The sequence below is a fragment of the Platalea leucorodia genome, assembly GCF_965183815.1.
Source record: "Platalea leucorodia genome assembly, chromosome: 4".
In the NCBI taxonomy this organism is placed as follows: domain Eukaryota; kingdom Metazoa; phylum Chordata; class Aves; order Pelecaniformes; family Threskiornithidae; genus Platalea; species Platalea leucorodia.
In genome coordinates, this window is record NC_138826.1 from 83873510 (window position 1) to 83893596 (window position 20087).

At 35.3% G+C, this 20087-nt stretch overlaps 1 protein-coding gene across 6 annotated transcripts in view; it reads left to right on the top strand.

Annotated features, from left to right (window-relative positions):
- The window catches only part of PPP1R12A (protein phosphatase 1 regulatory subunit 12A), a 125264-nt gene that overhangs the window by 78316 nt on the left and 26861 nt on the right, over positions 1-20087 (top strand). For 5 of the 6 annotated variants that reach the window (XM_082308246.1, XM_082308245.1, XM_082308241.1 and 2 more), the window contains exons 6-15: positions 2039-2113; positions 2549-2637; positions 2767-2924; positions 6256-6383; positions 9769-9984; positions 10913-11007; positions 13994-14116; positions 16008-16169; positions 16618-16794; positions 19413-19503. In XM_082308246.1, the coding sequence (XP_082164372.1) occupies positions 2039-2113; positions 2549-2637; positions 2767-2924; positions 6256-6383; positions 9769-9984; positions 10913-11007; positions 13994-14116; positions 16008-16169; positions 16618-16794; positions 19413-19503 (1314 nt within the window). The remainder of the gene's footprint in view (positions 1-2038; positions 2114-2548; positions 2638-2766; positions 2925-6255; positions 6384-9768; positions 9985-10912; positions 11008-13993; positions 14117-16007; positions 16170-16617; positions 16795-19412; positions 19504-20087) is intronic. The other variant, XM_082308243.1, reaches the window with a different exon arrangement.

The window sequence follows — 20087 nt, forward strand, 5'->3', positions numbered from 1 at the left end:
ATAATAAAATCAATGAAATCTGGAATTAAATTTCAAATAGCTTCACCTCTGTTTCTATATACTGCTTATAGAACTTCTAAATATCAGCTGTATAACTGTATTTCGTATCAGGCAACCAAAAGCTGATGCAATTAATTAAAGCCAGATTATCAAGTTATCTGGTAGACTTTTTACTGGGATTGTGAGAAATGTGGAGGGTGGTATTCCAGAGAGCACTCTCGTGAAAGTATGTTCCACTTGACTGGGGCAAGAATAAAAATAAAGGAGGGAGAGAGAGAGAGATAAGCTGTTTCATTTGGTATATGGGCTTGTCTGTGCAAGCTAGGAAAGTTTTGCCTGCTGCGTTCTTAAGTAAGCCAGTAAGTATTTTTGCTTTTGGGGATACGAAGATTGAAAGCTCCTCTGGATTTGGTTTCAGTCGTAGGTGCTTAGCATCTCAGAGAACTCAGCCGTTATTGTTTAGGCGCTTGACTTCAGGTATTAATTGTTATGGATTGGGTGTAGATATAACCTTCCAACTACAACGTTTGTTTGGTTTTTTTTGCAAAGTGATGTTTTGTGGTCAAGGTAGGTCTAAATCATATTTTTTGGAAATGAGCCCCCTTAGTAGCTACCTAAAAATAGAAGGCCAGATTAAAAACTGTAGTCATAATGCAAATATAAACTTGAGATAATTTTGTTGTTTAGTTTCCAGGTTAGTGCTGTGTTATACTAAATGGAATAGTTCACATGTCAGAGGACCTCAAGCTGTTTTCGGTAATACTTGGTGAAAGGTGCATGTACTTCTGCTGTATGGTCAGAAGTTTTATGGATGTGAAAACTAGTGGTTTGAAGGTCCATCCTTTCTAACCAGTTAAGATAGCCTTCACAGTGTAATTAGGAATATGTTTGCCTTTAATTAACATTTCAAGAAATTGAAATAAGCAGAAACAAATATGAAGACTTTTAATTGTCTTTATAAGTGGTGGTGACCACTTTTAAATGACAGCTCTGTCTTTATTGCTGGTTGTTGTACAGAAGCACTCACTTGACTGATCTTGTCATGATCCTCCCAGCATTTCAGTATGTCCGTCCAGCGTTTTGGTGCAGCTGCATTTATACCAGTGGATCTAGAACTTTGCCTAGATTCCAGCCTTCTTGTATTTGAATGCAAACTTCCAAATACAAAACATTGTATCGCAGTATCAAAGTAAGTGAGGCTTTCTTTGTGAAACTGTGTGAGCTTCAGCCCTTCTCGTCTTCAAGTAGAGATGAAGAAAGGGAATTTTTTAAATCTTTACCAATTCAGACCTTAAAGATAGAATCTCATATCCTGTGGGCATCTGGTCTAGTTGAGCATTGCAGTGACTATGTAGATGTAAGATACAGCAAGCTGAGTAAATTCCAGCTGACAGCATTACTCTGTGTTAATGAATCACATTATGATCTGTTTATTCAAGTACATGTCCCATGGCATACAGTAAGGAAGAACAAATGGTTGTAGCAGATCACTTCTAAAATGGAATGCAAAATGTAAAATACAGTTTTACTGTAAAAATATGAAAGCGTGACTATTTAAATTTAGTATAGCTTGCTTAAATAATTTAAACTTTAAAATATGAAGCTGTATATGGTAGTCTAAGATGGACAGGATACTGAACTGCTCAGTATCCATCCATATGACTGCCATTGGAATAGTTGTTTGGAACTGATATTGTAAGAATCATATTCTTTCAGTCTATTTTCTTTTCCTTGATAGTTTTTTTTTTCCTTCAAAGGACAGCAAAATTTTATTGAAGTCATGTTTTTATCTCTTAAAAAACATGTTTACTCATCAGGTATAGATGTTTCTGTTTCAATTAGCCAAAAAAAATAATATTGCAAAACTGTTTTCAACTACTGACAGACTAACAGTTTGTAATAGAGCTTGGCTTATACTTTCTAATTTCCCTCTCTGAATGTGCTCCTTACCTGCATCGTCGTGTGATAAGGCATCGTAACCCATTATATTTGAATTCTGCTGTACAATTATGGTGTTTCACTTCTTTCCCTTCTCCAGGGGCAGACAGCATTTGATGTGGCAGATGAAGATATTCTAGGATATTTAGAAGAATTACAAAAGAAGCAGAATCTGGTAGGCCTTTTGCATATAAAGATATTTATATCTATGTTATACTTTATTATGATTCTGGTACACAGCTCAGAGCAGCATATAGATTAAGAACAAAGGTTTGATTTGGGGCTTCAATTCAGGTAATGCCGTAGTCATCTCAGAAGTTATTTCATGCCCTTATTTGGACAATTATGGTGACCAAAAAGCCTTGGAAGAAAGAAGATGCTCTTCTACTTGCCTTCTCCAGCAGGCATTTCATGATCTGAAGCATCAACAATTAACAGCTTACTTGGAATACCAGTTTCTGAGATTTTAGAATTTTGAACTTTGACACTTTGAAAGCTTATGCGCATTCTAGTTTTTGTAGTAGTTAGAGAAGGTTTCCCTCCATTTGTAATTTTGTCACGCTGATAATCATTCTGTCAATTTAACTGCATCATTCTATATGTTTTGAAGCTTCATAGTGAAAAACGGGAAAAGAAATCTCCTCTAATTGAATCCACAGCCAACATGGACAATAATCAGACACAGAAAACATTCAAAAAGTAAGTAAACTAGCAAAAATAATAAGCTCTTAATAAAAAAGATAACTTTACAAGCTGTCACAAAGTCCTACTTGACAGACTTCAGTAAATTTTTCGGGACTTAGTAAGTATTTTTCTTTTCAAACTCAGTAAAGAGACATTGATTATGGAGCAAGAAAAGAATGCATCTAGTATCGAGTCTCTGGAGCAAGAAAAAGCAGATGAGGAAGAAGAGGGAAAGAAGGATGAATCCAGTTGTTCTAGCGAAGAGGAAGAGGATGACGACTCAGAATCCGAAGCAGAGACAGGTACATTATTTGGAGTATTGTCTTTCTTTAAGTTTTTGCTTTAGAAATATACTTATTTAATATACAGAGTTAAGTATCTTAAGTTGCACTTATTCTTCTGCATTCCACTAAGCTTCCGATCATTTTAAGGCAAGTTTATGTGTGTCTAAAGTCAGGGCATAACAGAGATATCAAAAAGATGTCTTTACTGGTGGCTATGTAGGCTAAAGCTATTAACATACTTATTTGATGGGCTACTTAACAATTGATACTTTTCATCAAATAGTTGGAATAATATAAGCCTTAAGTAGCGTGTCAGAAAACATTGAAGAAGTTAGAAATTTAAATCAGAAATGAAGTGTTTGCTTGTGGAACTGTTACAGAGATTGGAACAGAAGTGCAAACATTCTCATTTTTTCTTGCCATCTTGGAAGTAAATACCAATTAATTGAGCAATCTTAGCTGCATAAAGTAACGATGCATATATTTACTGTTCAGTGTGTACTGAAATAAACCTTTAAAGGTGCTATTCTAATGTTAACAGTTACTTCATATACAACTTCATTTCAAGAAGAATGTTCTTTGAAAAGTTTGGAATTGTATGCAAAGAAGCACATTACTGTACTTCTCTCTTCAGTGGAATTTAGCTTTTTTTTTTCCCTTGAACAATTATCAGAGTCTTAAAGCAAGAAGTGATGTAAGAACAGCATAACATCTTTTTCTTTCAAATCAGAAAACAAATGTCAGACAATCAGTGTTTAAAGATGTAAGTTCAATCCTAATAAAGAATTTTAGAATTACAGTGCAGAGATACAATACATAGACATAGATGTCGTTAGAAATATTTTGTCAGTATTTTATACTTATGCTTTTTAAAGTAAGTAACCCTTTTTGGTGAGCTGTCAGTTCTCATTTTAAAACATTCTTTCCAATTTCTTCACCTGGAAAGGTAAGGCTAAGGAGGGATTTTAGAGCTAACCAATATATCATAAATATTTAACATAGGCAGAAATAAAAACAAGTTGTGAAACCAAACTTTCTATTATATTTTGATTATTTCTGTATTTTGAAATAAACCAGCATTTCAGTGTTAAGGTGGAAAAAATGTCTGTCAATCTTTGTAATTAGTCTTTGAACTTAGTATACTTGCATCCCTTATTTACAGAGACTGAGCTTTGATAAACTCAAAACACTTGTAACATATAACATGTAGTAATTTCTCAGTCACTGAACTAACTGTAATGTCTCCTGAACTTTATCACTCTGGTAACTGTGTTCTCTTCGTTACCAGTAGATAGTTTATGCCAGGAAAATTTGACTGTGACACAAGAATTAATTTATGTAAACTTTGGGTTTTTTAATATCAACAAGGCTTTATCATACTTTATTTGGCAAGCTAGACTTTAAGCTTTTCCCCGTAGAGCTGCATCTCTAAATTCCAAGCTTGTCCTTTCCCTTTTTTCCCATTATTCAGCTTGAGGTAGTTCGCTAGTGAAAAATCTTAAGATTATAAGAAGCATTCTCATTGTAGAATATTTTAACAGCATTCAATATTTTGAAGGGCTGGAAACTGTGATTTCTAATCTGTTGGGATATTGGAAATATTTTCCTAAAACTTACATTCTGTTTCATTGATTATGTGAGAATACGGTTTAAAAATAAATACATTTCTGTCTGTAAGACCAAGAAGGGAAATATGAATATGAAGCTATCATCTCCTAAAGGACAGGGAAACAAGCTGAAAAATAAAATTTCCAGCAGTTCAGGTTTTTAAACTTACTTTGTTTGAGGTAGTTTAATGTTTTTTGAAAGTTAGTCAATATTAGCTCAGTCATGCATACAACTATGTTCTTGCTGTCCTTGAAATAATTTCAGAATACACTTGTGAAAAATCCATTTTTCTCCTTCCATGCTTTCACTCCTGATAACTTTTTCTGTATATTTTAATGCTGTATTACTCATTTGCAAATTTCCAGCAGAGCTGCCTGTGCATCATCTCAAATCATACTGTCAGTCTGCATTGCCCTGTTGAACTTTTTATCACCATGACCTAGAAGTTTGCCACCATTTATTTTCACTTATGTTTAAAAAGAACTTTCCATTAAGTGCACAGCTAGTCATGTAGGCTGATTTTTTTATATTTGTATTTGTTTACTGCATAATTAATTATTCAAAACATCTGTTCAACTATGTCCATAACTAAAACAAGTGTGTAACAGCGATACCGTTAATTATACAATTTCCAATTGTAGATTGGTGCTTTGCTGAATTTGAATGTTAGATATGAGAACACTGTATGAAAACATTGCATGCTTTCTAAATTAACTGCTCCTGTGCTGTATGGGTAGTGTAGACATAAAGGTATGTTTGTAGTAGCGCCAAAACCAGCGGGAATACAACCCCATGTTGCTCCATATTGCAAAGATAAGATGTAGCATCCTGCTCCAAAGAATATGCAATTTGAATGGGTGAAACAGAAGTGAGGTGTAAGATTATGAGGCTCAAGCAAGCGCAGCGATGACAGTTGTTGTATCACAACCATGACATTTTCTGTATGTTTCTGTAAGAGGGGTTAAGGTACACAGACAAAGGACAGAGGAAGAAACGTGGGCAGGAGGGACAAAGCAGAAGAGGACAGAGTAGGTCGACAGTGAAACTTAGGTAGGAAAAACAAGGAAGAGAGAAGGAATGAAGCAAAAGGAAGGTTGGAGCTCTGGAAAGCAAGGCCTGCTTCAGCTCATTCTACTGACTGGAATCCCTGGCTGGGTACTCTGTGCAGTTAATTATTTCTTTGCACTCAACATACACAGTTATCCAAGAATAAATGTTTTACTTTGATTTAGCATCTTCTGTAGTTCAAATTAACTATTACATGCCAACATACCTCCTACTGTTAAATTTTTACGGTCATTAGCCATCTACTAAAATACAGTCTGGCTGGGGAGACTGTGGAAACTCTTCCTCTAGAGGTTTTCAGGATCTGACTCATCAAAGCTGTGAGCAACCTGGTCTGTATGCAATATTGACCCTACTTTGAGCAGGAGGTTGAATTAAGTGACCTCCCGAGGTCACGTTCAACCTGAATGATTCTGTGGTTCTATCTCTGCATCTCTGAATGTTTAGCACTTCCTGAGTAACAAAAAAAAAAAGTTATATACATGAGTGTTATGGAAAAAATGTGGACCTAAGGTAAACGTTGGGAGTGAGGGGGAAAACACTGAGGAATAAATAATAAAATGCTCTTGGGAAAGTTGACTGTCAAATCTGTTCAAAAGAAATTCAACCCTGTGTTGTAGAAGTGAAGAAATTGTGAATGAAAAATGAAAATTAAAATCTTGCAAATATTTTGCAGATAAGACCAAAACCTTGGCAGCTGTAACTAATAATGCAAATACCACAAGTACACAATCAGCATCGGTAGCCGTGACAGCACCTTCAGTAGCTGGTGGCCAAGGGGCACCCACATCACCTGTTAAGAAGGTAAAATAAAATACCTTTCTCATGATTTTAGTTTCTGTTCTTCTGTGTAAGCATACATTTTTTGATTCTTGTATAAAAAGTGGATTGGCTTGTCCAGTGAATTGATAAAAATATGCACAGATTCCTAAAATATTTTGTGGTTTTCTGCAGAAACAGTTTCAATTTTTTAAAATTTTGAATGGTTTTGAGTCTAAACAGGGATCTAAAATACAGAACTACAAAATAGTTGAACATAAGACTTTTAAAAAAGCAAAAATCTGTTGCACAGTGACTAGAATTCTTGTTTTTCTAAAGCTAAACTTCATCTTTTGAAAGTCTTTTCTATGCCAAACTCCTCCAGAATTTCTAAAAACTACAGTTCTAGTGTCTCTCTCCATGCCTATATTTCTGATGCACTTAGGGCAAGGGAGGCAGGCTTGACTAAGTTGTTCTTAGGAGTCCTTAGAAGCATTCAGCCAGTGCTTAGGCGCAGAAGTTGAAAGTGATACTTGAAATAAGAACTAGAGAGTGCTGTAGGTCCCAACACTGGTTTCAGTATGCTTAGGACCTCATGGAAGAGCTAGAGAATTGGGACACATGATTTATTCAATGCACAGCTCAAAAACACACCTAGCAAAGCCATATTGCATGCAGGGAGCTTTTTACAGCTTGATGTGAAAAGTTAATCGGAATGAATTTTAGTTTTGCTGGTCAAAGGGAAGATAGGTATGCCTGGGGCAAAAAGTTATAGTAAATAATAATGCATAGTCAGAAGGTGGTATACAAGTCAAACTTTTAGAATATCTAAGCAAACTGGATAGTAAGTCAACAAGGCTTCCTTTGTCAATCATTACAACTTTTCTATAAACATCATAATCAAAGCATAACGCTCTACTGATACTTCTGAAAAGCGTGTTTGGGAGAAATGGTAGCCATGATATATGGAAGCCACAGCAGAGAGAGAAGATGTACTGCTGGGTGAATAGTATGTATTGTGTTTAGCTCCCGGGAGCTTATTGGAGCTATACTTTCATATTCACAATAGAACCTAATGGTGATTCATCTTACAAAGTATACTTTAATGTAACAGATTGTGGTGCAGCCTAACCACTCATCCGTGACACAGATGCAGGGAATGTGCTACCGAACTGGATCATATTATGTAATCCCAAGAGCCGCTTTACAAAAATCATTGTGACTGATGTCCACAAGATCTATCTAAAAAAAAACCATGAGAGCGAAAGAGGAATTGTGGGCATGGCTCACCAGCAGGAACGACTACTGTTTCCCCTCGCTGAGCTTTGTGGCTGGGTTGTCTAGCTGTCTGCTAGGTTCCAGGGTGATCGTGTGACATTAATCTAAAGAGTTCTTGCTGGCTCAGTAAGGAATTACAGTTCTCTATCATGGAAGCTGCATTTGCATTGCTCAGGAGCTGCACAGAACTCGAGACACAAGTTCTCCACACAAACCATAGCAAATGCATGAGGGAGGGAAGACATGAGTAATTGCTGGTTTGCTAACTGTGCCTAACTGGAATGAATTCAACTATATAGTGTGAATTTTACTGCAAGGGAATAAGCCTACTTTATACAGTTTATTTTTTAAAATCACTTCAGTAATACAATCATTTGTGACAGTTGGGCAATTTAACTGATGTGCTCTCCACCCAGTTTTTTTACTGCATTTAATTATCTTTGCACGCTGGAGATTCTAAGATATCTAAGACTTCAAACGCTTCATTTTTCTTGTAATAGTCTGAACTTCATCTTGAAGTCAAAAGTTTCCTAGCTTGTCCCTTCCAATCAATTTATTTATATTATGTAAAAGCCTTCTGAGCTATATGACGTTCAGCTATAGGATGTTAACAAATTCTTGCTAACAGGGGTGTGGCTTGATATTCCAGGGTTGAATGATTAAATAGACATAATTTTTTTGGTACATGATTAAATGTTGATCTAGGGGGGGTAAAAAACTTTTTTATAAGAAGAAGAAATAAGTATGATTTTAAGCTGAATGATAACCTTTTATAAATCATTAATATACTGACGTTTGTTCTAATTTTATTATGCAGTAATTAATGGCTTATCTTTTGGTCTTAAACGTAAAAGGTGCAGGTTAAAAGTAAGCTGTAGTTATCTTTTAGTACTATATGTGAAAAAATCAGGGCCTTCTGTAGCTACAAAATACGTGCACGTTGATATCAAGACTGATCATCTTGTAGCATAGCATGTACATGTGATCTAAAGAAGCAGTTGGAGCTCATATGAATGAACAAAACGGCTTTGAATGTTTTTACTAATGAAGGTAAAACAGTACTGTATGTGTGATGTTGCACCTGCCTTTTCAAGTTTGCACTGTCTGTGCTACTGCAGCTACTCTTCTGATTTTACACCATAGATGGCCAAACTGTATGTTGCTCACAGGTGGTGCAGATGCAGTGTACTAAGCTTAAATTTGGGTTTTCTCCAGTCTATATGGCATTCAGCAACGCTGCTTTCTGTCTGAGGGTACTGAAGTCAGGCGAGTTTGGGGGTGAAGGTATGGGCTGGATAGCTAAGCTGGCATGGGATGTGATTAAGGGATATGAATGAAACATGGTAAGAAGATAAGAGATTATGTTAGTGTGAATCTTCCAGTATTCTCAACCATATGAGGATTTAGGCCACGGACCTTGTTAGGTCAACAGGCTTTGCTGTCCTCTTCTATGCAAACTGTAATTCTGTCTCTGAATTAGCTAAACATGCTGTGTTGTGTTTAATAAGAATCTGTTACTAAGGTTTTAAATCCTTTACTGCTTTTTCGTATTTTGTGCTGTAAGGAAGAGCTGCGTAACATAAATGTAGGAACAATATGTGGTTTTAAAACCTTTTGTTTCTGTTTTCCATTCTTTCAATCTTCATCTTTGTCTTGTCTTAATTGGCTTTAGTATGATTTCATTCCTCCTATCATGCCTGTCGTGGAGTCAGTAGATCCTGCATCATGGAGGCAGGGCTTGCGCAAAACTGGCATTGTTCTTGTGCCCAATAAGGGTGAAAAATCTATGGTGAGGTTCTGGTGTGCTCAGGTTTGTGTACAGGTTGCAAAATAACATGTTTAATCAAAAAGTTGATACTGGATTTGCATGTTTCTAAGTTTGCATCTCATGATCACGGTGTGTATTACAAAGTGTGGGTTTTTCTAAGCTAACTTTTAGAGGAGTAGTATACCTTGACCAGTCTTACATTTCTTATCTCATTAACTAATTTAAGAGAACAGTGTGTAGGTTGTCTCTCATCACAACTCCCCTATGAATTCAACAGTTCTATGATTATTAAAAACAGTTGTGTTCTCAAATCTCTGCAAGGAGCATGCGTTACCACAGGTAATGTAAATTAATAATGTAAATTCATTTGCATGTGTTTTATAGTTTCCAACATCTACAACCAAGGTTTCTCCCAAAGAAGAAGAGAGGAAAGATGAATCTCCTGCTTCGTGGAGATTAGGTCTTAGAAAAACTGGTAGTTATGGTGCACTTGCAGAGATTACTGCTTCCAAAGAAGCTCAGAAAGAAAAGGACTCTGCAGGTGTTATGCGTTCTGCTTCAAGTCCTAGACTTTCCTCTTCATTGGACAACAAAGAAAAGGTAAGCATTTTCAGTGTGAAAACAACATTTTGAGGAACTGATCTACCTTACTTAGTATAGATGTTTATGATGTATTGTAGAAGTAAAACATTCTCTGTAGACTGTACTACACATCTATTCTTTACCAAAATTCCAAAAAGTAAAATTACACAGCTTCTGTGTAGTCTCTTAAAAAGTGTAGTATGCACCTTCATTGTCTGGTGACCTCGTACATAGGTCCGGGGCTTTTCCCTTTTTGGGACTTGCAATGCTAGTAGTAGTTTTTACAGTTAAGGGAGATCAGAGGTTTGATAGTTTCGGCATCACTTGGAGAGTGATGTTGAAAGAATCTTATAAAAAAGGAGTCTCTTTTTGTATTCCATAGTCATTTTCTATATACAAAAATTTTGTTCTATAATTAAACATGAATACACTGGATCAAGTGAAGGGCTAATTTGGAACAAGTAACTGAACAGCATGGAACTTGTGGTTCTGTTTCAAGTACAAACGTTTAAATGTTTTCAGGATTAAGAATAATACTACACTATATAAAAATACTAAAACAGTTGCTTTCAGTAATTGGTGTTGGAATTGTACTGCAGCAAAGCAGAAAAAAGAGAAATCGAGTCATTTGCATCACTAGAATGAAAACATAAACAGTTTCCTTTTCCTATTGTAGTCCTTATGATATTTAACTAAAGCTTAAAACTCATTTGTATAATCAGGTCACCATAAATACAGCTGAAGTTGTCATAATGATGGTTTTCCAGCCGATAGCAGTATAATCAATAACAGTAACACTTAAGTAACACTTAATAAAAAATACTTAATAAAAACACTTATATAATAATTGTTATTAAGTAATAAGTGTTATTAAGTAATAAGTAAGTATAACACTTAGTAATAAGTAAGTATAACACTTACTTAATAAAAAATACATGTCTTTTAGGAGAAAGATGGAAAAGGAACTCGACTTGCATATGTTGCACCTACAATACCAAGACGACTGGCCAGTACCTCCGACATTGATGAAAAAGAAAACAGGTGACTCTGAAATTATAATTTCTGTTAAATATAAAATTATTTTATTTTAGAGTGGCAGGCAAACTTATAGATTTTTAAGACAATGCTAATTTATAGTATTATCCTGCTCTGTAGATTATGCTAATCAGTGGGGCAATCCAATTCCTGAAGGTTTTTGATCTTGTAAATTATAATTACCCTTTTTAAAATCCAGATTATTATATGACAAGATCAGAACTGGGCAATGAATGTTGTCTTCTTGGGGGAGAAAATAAATAAAATCCAAAGTATGAAGTCGTAAACTTAACCTCCTGAAGGGTGCTAAAAGCATTTTACTGCTTTGTCTTGAGCCGTGGAGTGCTGCTACTGGGCTCCATTATTAGTTTTGATAATAATAAAATGCTGTGTTTCTTACAGTCTTTGCTTAAAACCATATTGTGCAGCAGCAATGATTTACAAAAACCATAGTTAAGTTACAAAAGCAATTCTATTTTCCTTGTTTAAATGTCGACCTTTCATCTTCTTCTGGAGATTTTTACTTTCTTTGCCGATACTTCTTCTGTAGCTTTCAATATAAAAGAAACAAAAAGTTTAGGTGCATAGGCTTGTTACCTGTTAGGATTTGGGGTACTTTCATGACATATTTACATTGTCAGAACCTTCCCATTTTTCACTTCTCTCCTTTATTGAGATTCTACTCGAACATTTTCTTGAGTTATTATAGAAGTCTCCCTAATGTCTTGTTTCTGTTGGATTGTATCTAGATAGCTGAATGTTGGATGACCTGAACTGAAAATCCTCTCATTGCTCAAAATGTGCTATTATAATCATTCTCTATAAGACTGATAAGCCTCCTGATGTCTGAAGAGGAGCTTCTTTGTTGCTGCTCTTGAGAATGGTTCATTTCAGCGCAAACACCAGATAAATACTGGCTTTTCTTAAGCTTGCAGAGTACTGTTACCTAAGTTTACTCTCTGGGTGACAAATTCTATTTTGAAACATGGATATTCCAGCTCTCATGCCTCCCCTAAAGTTCAGCTTAGTTTGTTAGCATCTCTCATGTTACTTGGCCAGATTTTTTTTATCTTTATTTCTATAACAGGGCAGTCTGGAGTTTCTGTTTGTGCTTATCATTCTCAGGAGTACTATATTCTTTGAGGCTGAATCCGTCAGTTTTGGTTTGTTTATAAGAGAGATTATTATTTTTTCAATTTTTATTCTTTTAAGATCTTCTCAAAAACTCTTGTTCCCCAAAAGTGTCTTAACTAGATGATACCTTAAGATTGGGATAAATATTTCATTGCAATTTTATTTCTTAAAAGCTGTTATTGCTTGTAACAAAGCAATTAAATTTTGCTTCGGTGTTGAGGTTTATTTGTGTCCTTGATGTACCAGTCTTAACCATTGTGGCTTATTCACAGACACAGTTCTAAAAGTGGGTATCAGCAATAGCGTATTTTTCCACATATGTATTGGGTGAACTGGGGTCATCAGTCTCATTAGTCCCAGTGCTGACCACACAATTGAGGTGAGAATTTTCTGTATTCCTTGGCGTACCAGAGATGAAACCTGCTTTTAGGCCAGCCTATTTAGACACCAATACTTTGCCTCGTGTACAATGTGTCAGACAACCCGGCTTACTTAAAGCCATAAGAGATTTTTGACGTTTAGTCTGACCTTCTTTACATGTAGAATTTAACCATCTGCCCTACAGGTACCTTAATAAATTATTAAGGTTTCTGCCTTTGTCGCAGATCTTTGTCCTTGTTGCTTAGCTTAATGCTGGGTTCTTGTCCTACCTGTCTGAACACCTGCTTCTCTAGCTTATTGATGATGTGGTGTAATCCAGCTAACATCCTACTGTGGGTAATGGAAAGGACTTCAAGATGAATCCCAGCTGGGCTTTTAGATTAACAAATCTCAGACATCCAGGCTCAGTCGACTAGCCAATGCTACAGCAAAAGTGGTGAAGTCTGTAGTGTCTTGGCAAAGTGAAACCTTCAGCAATTATGAAAAATTTGTCATGGCAGCAGGACCTTTCTGTGGTAGATGATAACTCAGAATTTATGTTTCTCTTTGATGGTAAGAAATAACACTGCAATGGTCTGTGTTTGATCATTTCCTAAGGTCGTTTCTGACTGCAGAAGTGCTAGCATAAATTTTTGTGCAAAAAGAGGTACATTCTGAAGGTCAAAGGTATCTGAACATAAAATACATCTTTACAAAATGTTGGTTTATTTTCCCTTGCACACCTGGTTGTCTTTATGTATAGTTTTGTGAAAGACCTTTTTTTCTTCCTTCTGTCTGAACTTTACTTCAAATCTTGAGCTGACATTTTTATTAGAAATTCAGTTTTTTGCATCTCAGTATCGGTTTTCAGGGTAGTTTTTCTAAGCAGGTTTTTGTAAGGTTATTTCTTGCTGCTGTAAACTGCAACAACAGCCTGGAAATTCCTTATGACTAAAGTAATGTCAGCTAGTGATATGTGACAGGCCACTCAGGAATGGCTACTGCAGGCCTGTTTACACTAGTCTACAATATCATGAGTTCTAAAGGCTAGTCAGCTTTTGAACTACTTCTTATAACATCCAAGAATGAAAAAACCCATGAAATCAATTTCTAAAAAACCTGCGTACTTTTCCCTTTGTTGCACTGGATAGTCTCAGGAGCAAACAGAAAAGCCTCTTGTTCCTTTTTTTGAGAAAAATAAAGCCAGCAATGGTCACAGATAAAGCTGTTGATTGATTTCATGTTGATTAAATCCTCTTTAGCAGTTTTTCTTTTGATGCTACTTTTCTATTATATTTCTAACAGTGTTCGTATGAATGTAGTATTTTTCCACAGGAGCTTGAAAATCATTGTCCATAAAGGTCATTTTATTCCTATTCTGCATGGTTATGTTTAAGTGTGTTATCCAGCCTTTTAATCTTTGATTTGAAACTCCTTTTCAGCTCACATCAAGAACAACCTTCAATATGAGTTTGCTAAAATAAAATCATTTTTACAGGGACTCGTCTGCTAGCTCAATACGTGGTGGCAGTTCCTACACCAGGAGAAAATGGGAGGAAGATGTCAAGAAAAACAGTTTGAATGAAGGTCCTACATCATTAAACACAAGTTATCAAAGAAGGTGTGGGATTTTCTCTTATCTTTTTGTAATCAAGATAAGCTTAGAAATTAAAAGAAAGAAATTAAGTACTGAATTGCTTTGTAGGGACAGTTTAAAATTGAATGGTGACATGTTGAAATGTTGTTCCTAATAATTACAAAGTAGGTACTTATGCTGATGCAATGCTTGTGCTGATTTTAAAGCTACAGCATTTTTACTAGCTTAGAGTGTTGCAGCAACTGCTATGATTTTAATTATATGCTTGCTTTTTCCTAGTGTTTATTTCAGTTTAAAGTTCTTTTGACTCTTTCCAGATTAGTTCAGTAGCCAAAGATAACTATTTTAAATGTTGGAACAGAAGTGATTCTGCTTGGTATCTGAAAAGAGAAGGGGAAAAATAATGACTCAAAAACTCTGTTGAATTTTGGTTTTGCATGACGGTATCAGAGGTCTTGGGCTGCTCTCCATACTGGTACATTATAGCCACACCTACCTTGAGCATCAGCGTCATAGAATGCATACGTAAAACTAACTTGAATGCAAAGTAAATTATGATTAATATGAAAATAATTTTCAGGTGTGTGTGGTTCCTATCTTGCAGGATTTTCTCAGGAGGAATCATATCCTGCAAATATATACATAATTAACTTGTACTCCATTGTGTAGTTTCAGTGTAGCTATGTGAGTGAAGTTCTTCATTGGAATTAATGGAGCAATAAATATCGAAAATTAATAGATCAAAAGAAAAGATTGTCATTCAGGTAGCTAAGCTGCATATTGATATGTGCTGATGATGTCTGTGGTGATGGGTACTTAACTTTTTTTTTTTGTCTTGACACTGATGTTGTCAGTGGCATGTAGTCAGGCTGTTTCATACAGCATAATACATCTTACATCTTTGTTAACCTCCTGCCTTAAAAAGAAAACTCAATTTTCCTAACTTCAGGTTTAGGAAAGATGTTGCACAGGTTTCCTGTTCTGGATGGAAAATATCAACAGTTATGAGAACAATCTTTGCATGTTAGCTTTTATCAGTATTTACGGTCCAGTCTTCAAACAAAGTGTACTCATCACTTTTAAATTGCATGTGGTGCTTTAATCGTGTATTTTCTTAGTTGTTATTCTACAACTATTGTTTCTTTGTCATTTTAGAATTGATAATAATACAAAAAATGATCAATTGCAGAATGACAAAGAAGCATCTTTCCATAAATCTTTCACGGTTAGTAATATGATGCTCTGTCTGTCCTAACTGTGGATTCTGAAGTTTAGTCATGGGCAAGCATCCTAACTTGGTAATGCAAAATTTGTTCAGCTAGAACCAATGAATAAAAATGTGGAAACCACTGGATCTTCTTTACAACTTGAAGAGCAAGGGAAAAGCATGTGTGGGAGGTTAATATTTCTGGGAATGATTAAAGTTTAAAAAAAAAAAAAAAGCAGTACATTTAATTGGTTGAAAATTATAAGAGGAGTGATATTGATGACATTTTCTTTTCTGACAAGCTGTGGAGTAAAATTCTGCATTTTCTGAGGTATTCAGTGTGGGTGAAACAGCAGTTTAAAAATGGGCTATTGGGGGCCCTGTATGAATACATCAGAAGATGCGATCAAGACAGTTATACATAAACCAGTGAGATTCCATTCTTTATCTCCTCTTCCTGTGGAGAAACGGTCGGGACTAAGGGACACTTCTGCTGCCCTCCGAAGTCATAAATTGAAAGTCCTAGTCAAGGAAATAGTGAAGGAGATGACTTTTGAAAATGCTTCTTTTACCCCAGAAGTTTCCGAGACTCAACTGAGACACAGATTACACAGGCAGGAATTTAATGGATCATTCACAGCTTTGCGATATTTCAATGAGCAAACATAAGTAATACAAATGCATCCATTGTACATGTCTCTCCTTCAGTGGCTCCTTTGGTAGAAGACAAGACGATTTGATTAGTTCTAATGTTCCAAGTACTGCGTCAACAGTTACCTCTTCTGCTGGTCTTCAGAAAACACTGCCTGCCAGCACAAACACTACTGCAAAGAGTACAACGGGTTCTACTTCAGCAGGTGTACAAAGCAGGTAATGGCACCAGCACACTTCTTTTTTTCTTTTTTTTTTTGTCAGGTCTACTGTGTGCTTATGTATGTGCATGCGTTCTTGTTTAGTAGATCCTGGGGCTCTGGATTTTTTCACTTTCCTGTTAAATTTGTTTTAATTTTATACAATTTGGCTCGAAACTTGTGAATGGCTTTCTACTGCAAAGTGACAGCCATGTTGATATAAAAGAATAAATCCAATGTTAGAAGGGTGTGAAGAATAAAAGTTCAATTATTGTGAACTGCTCAATTCTTAATTTATTCAATTGAATAGCTCGAGTTGAGCTTTCATAGTAGAGACATTTCTCAGTTTGCTTTAAAAAAAAAAATCCATCCCTCAATTTACATGTTATTAGTTGTTTAGTAAAGTGCTTTCATTGTTTAGCTGTTTCCTTTTCTCTTTTTTTGTGTTGCTGCTTGTTATGCTGTAGTACCTCAAATCGTTTGTGGGCTGAGGATAGTACTGAGAAAGAAAAGGACAGTGTTCCTACAGCAGTGACCGTTCCTGTTGCACCATCTGTTGTAAATGCTACAGCCACTACCACAGCCATGACTACAGCTACTTCTGGCACTGTGTCCTCAACATCAGAGGTCAGGGAGAGACGGAGGTGTGTAAAGGTCCTAAGAGTAATGTTGCTCTTATACAAAAGTTGGTTTGGTTTTTTTTTTCTTATTTAAAGGAATGTGTTGGTTACCACGAATTTGGATAGTACAGTATGTAAAGCAGTATTGCTTGCTTCCTGTGTATTGAAACAGCTAGCAATGTGCCTCAATTTATGTAAGAGCTTACTACTGGTAGAGACCATTCATGAAATTTGAACTTTGATATTGTATATTTTTGAGTTCTCATTTGGTATGCAGTATTTTCGTATTTGTATTTCTGTTAATAGATTAAATGAGTCCTCTTAAAAATATCCATAATGAAACTGCAAAACCGCTGAATTAAAAATAAGAAAATCAATAATTAATTACTTCCTATAAGTGCATTGCTGCTGATTGAGCTACTGTGCCACTGGCAGTATGCTAGTAAGTTAAAATGTAGCATTTTTTCAGTCATTTTGTATGCCTGGCACTACTGAGAAAAGAGTATTGAACCCAACACATTCTGTTTATTTCATTACATCATTTAGGGTCTCTTCTATTTGAAATGTAATATACAGTTGTAAATGCAATAGTTTAAGAGTATTCAGTATGAAGAATGAGTAAGAATCTGATGTAAATCTCATTTTAGGAATACGGTGTTTTTTCTGTTACACTTACGTGGAGGATGAGTTAAGATTGGTGCATATTTACATTTCCATAAAGAGTTGTTACCTGCTATTTATGGAAGCATAAATAAGATTTCATAAGGTTGTTAATTCCTGTTAGCTTTCCCTGGGTTCTTCATCTTCTGGATATTTATGTTTATCCTTTAACCCTTCTGCTGAAATGCAAGTTCAGATTTCAGTGTTGCTCCTGTAGCAGTTCTGAAATGTAACTCCTGTATCAGTGCCAGATGTGTGTATCTCTGTGTGTTCACAGAGGTAATGAAGCTGTTCGTAGTTACAGAAGAAACGTGGATTCTTTTGGTTCACTTAAGGCAGCAACAACATTTAAAGATTCTTCATCGCTTTAGGCCTATGTAGGATAGTCCATTTTCCATAGCGAAATTTGACTGAACCTGACAAAGCAAAAGCAAACCCAACAGAATGTATCTTTTTTTCAAAAGTAATTCCAATTTTAAAATGCAAATGCTATTTCAGTCTCATATGAGCTAGAAGAGCAAGGAAATTTAGAATTAAGGCTTTTGCTGTCTCGTTTGCTCTCACTAGTGTGTGTATACTAATGCGCATGTACTACATACGTTTTAGATACCTGCAATTGGCCTGAAATTCCTTGCTTTTATCTGACTCTGGGCTGATTGTATAATATGGTAGGGGATGTTTCTACATTTGTAAATATAGCAGCTATTTATAAATATTTTCCTGTGTTTTGGGGGTAATTTGTTTAGTAGAGATAGAACATGGATAGTAATCCATAGGTCTGTGTAACCGAAATTTATTTTAAAAGCTTCGAATTGTTTTAGAACTGTTTTTGGTATGTGCTAAGGCTGACAAATACATAATTCGGTGACCAAAGAACGGCTCTTTCCATAGATAAATGATTTAAGTGTTAATAGGTGATGGCTTCTCAAACATAATCATTAGCTCATTATTGAATCATTATCCAATTATTCTTAACTAATGAAATGTAAAAAGTATAGACAATCATAAAATATTACAGAATCTGACTGTACTATTTTTAATGTAGCTAATTTTATGATCTAAAGAAGCTCAGAGAAGTTTTGTGTTTTAAGCAACCTTTTGGCAGCCTTTTGATTTTGCTTTTTCAGATTTTTCTAATTTTTAGCTAATCTAAGGATTTTTTTAAAATGTTAAATTATAACAGCATCCCCAGAATATTCTGTAATAGAAAATCAACAAATGCATTAGAAACTTTTAAGTTCTTTAATGATGGCTTTACATACATATATATATATTACAAACATACAAAAAATAAATTTATGCATGTGTAGTGTCTCTCTATAATTTTTTTTTACCCCAGTTGCCTGGCTTGGAGAATTTCTTTAAAGAGTCCAGACCTTGTATGCCTTCTCTAGTAGCCTTTTGGCTTTGCTTACGATTACCTGCTTACTCTGCAGGATTTTTGTGGGTTTCATGAGGATTTATTTTTAAGCACAGTTTTTTCAAAGGGGGTTGGATTACTTAAAGCATGGATGATTCATGTGAAAATATGGTAACCACCTCCTCAAGGATTTTTAATCTCTGATACAATAGATAGTATAATTAGGTTTTCTGCATTAGCAGTACATTTAGTTTTTTCTATGTTAATACACACACACACGTTTTATGTATAAATGTGCAACTGGCTGAATCTCTGAGTTGTTCTACATCTATGTTAGTAGAGTAGTGAAAAAGCTTAAGTTATTTTTAGACAAAATGGTAATAACAAATCTAAGTAGGAAACCACTGTGTATTTTAATTGAGTTGTAAGGCTGCTATCTTTATGAATAGATCATTGTGATATGGATGAAATGTCTAAAATGTAATCCATCTTATATAGTTAAAAATTTTCTTCTAACTGCTTTGGTTTTCAGTCATATTGTGTTGTGGTTATTTTTCTGACCATTTAATGCATTTGTACAAAAATTATCTTTTGCCAATTTTGTTTGTAATTAACTCTTTAGATCATACCTCACTCCAGTCCGGGATGAAGAGTCAGAGTCCCAAAGAAAAGCTAGATCCAGGCAAGCAAGGCAGTCTAGAAGATCTACGCAGGTATAGTTTTATTACAGCTTCTACATTTATGGAAACATACCCATGTAGTTCCCTGAGTACAGTGAAGTTGTAATTTCCCAATAAAGCTCCAAATAAACTGATAGGTCTTCCTGGTATAAAACAACTTGTATCAGATGAAATAAAGCCTCTTTTTTTTTTTCCATTCTTCCCTGAAAGCTTTAGGACCCTTCATTGTGTACTGAAAGTTGCTTTTTCTAATCACTGAAGAGTGACTTAATACAAATTTGAAAGCACAGACTCCTCCACTGAAAGGAAGTTTTTGATTGCATTATGGTAAAATGGCTTACTCAAGTAATTGTATCTGATGTTATGTAGATGTTTAAATCTAAGACTTTTAATTCTCCAAGAACTAACAGCTATATGCTTCTGGCTGAAGACTTAATACTTGAGAAATAGGCATAGCATACTGTATTTACTTCCATTTTGAAGTCTTTTTTCTGTGCATGGACTATTGAAGATAATGCGATTGAGCTGATCAACATATAGATAGCTAATAAGATCCATGGCATAGAAAAAAATATGTTCAACCTACTTTGCGTGGACATGGACAAATACCACGGAAG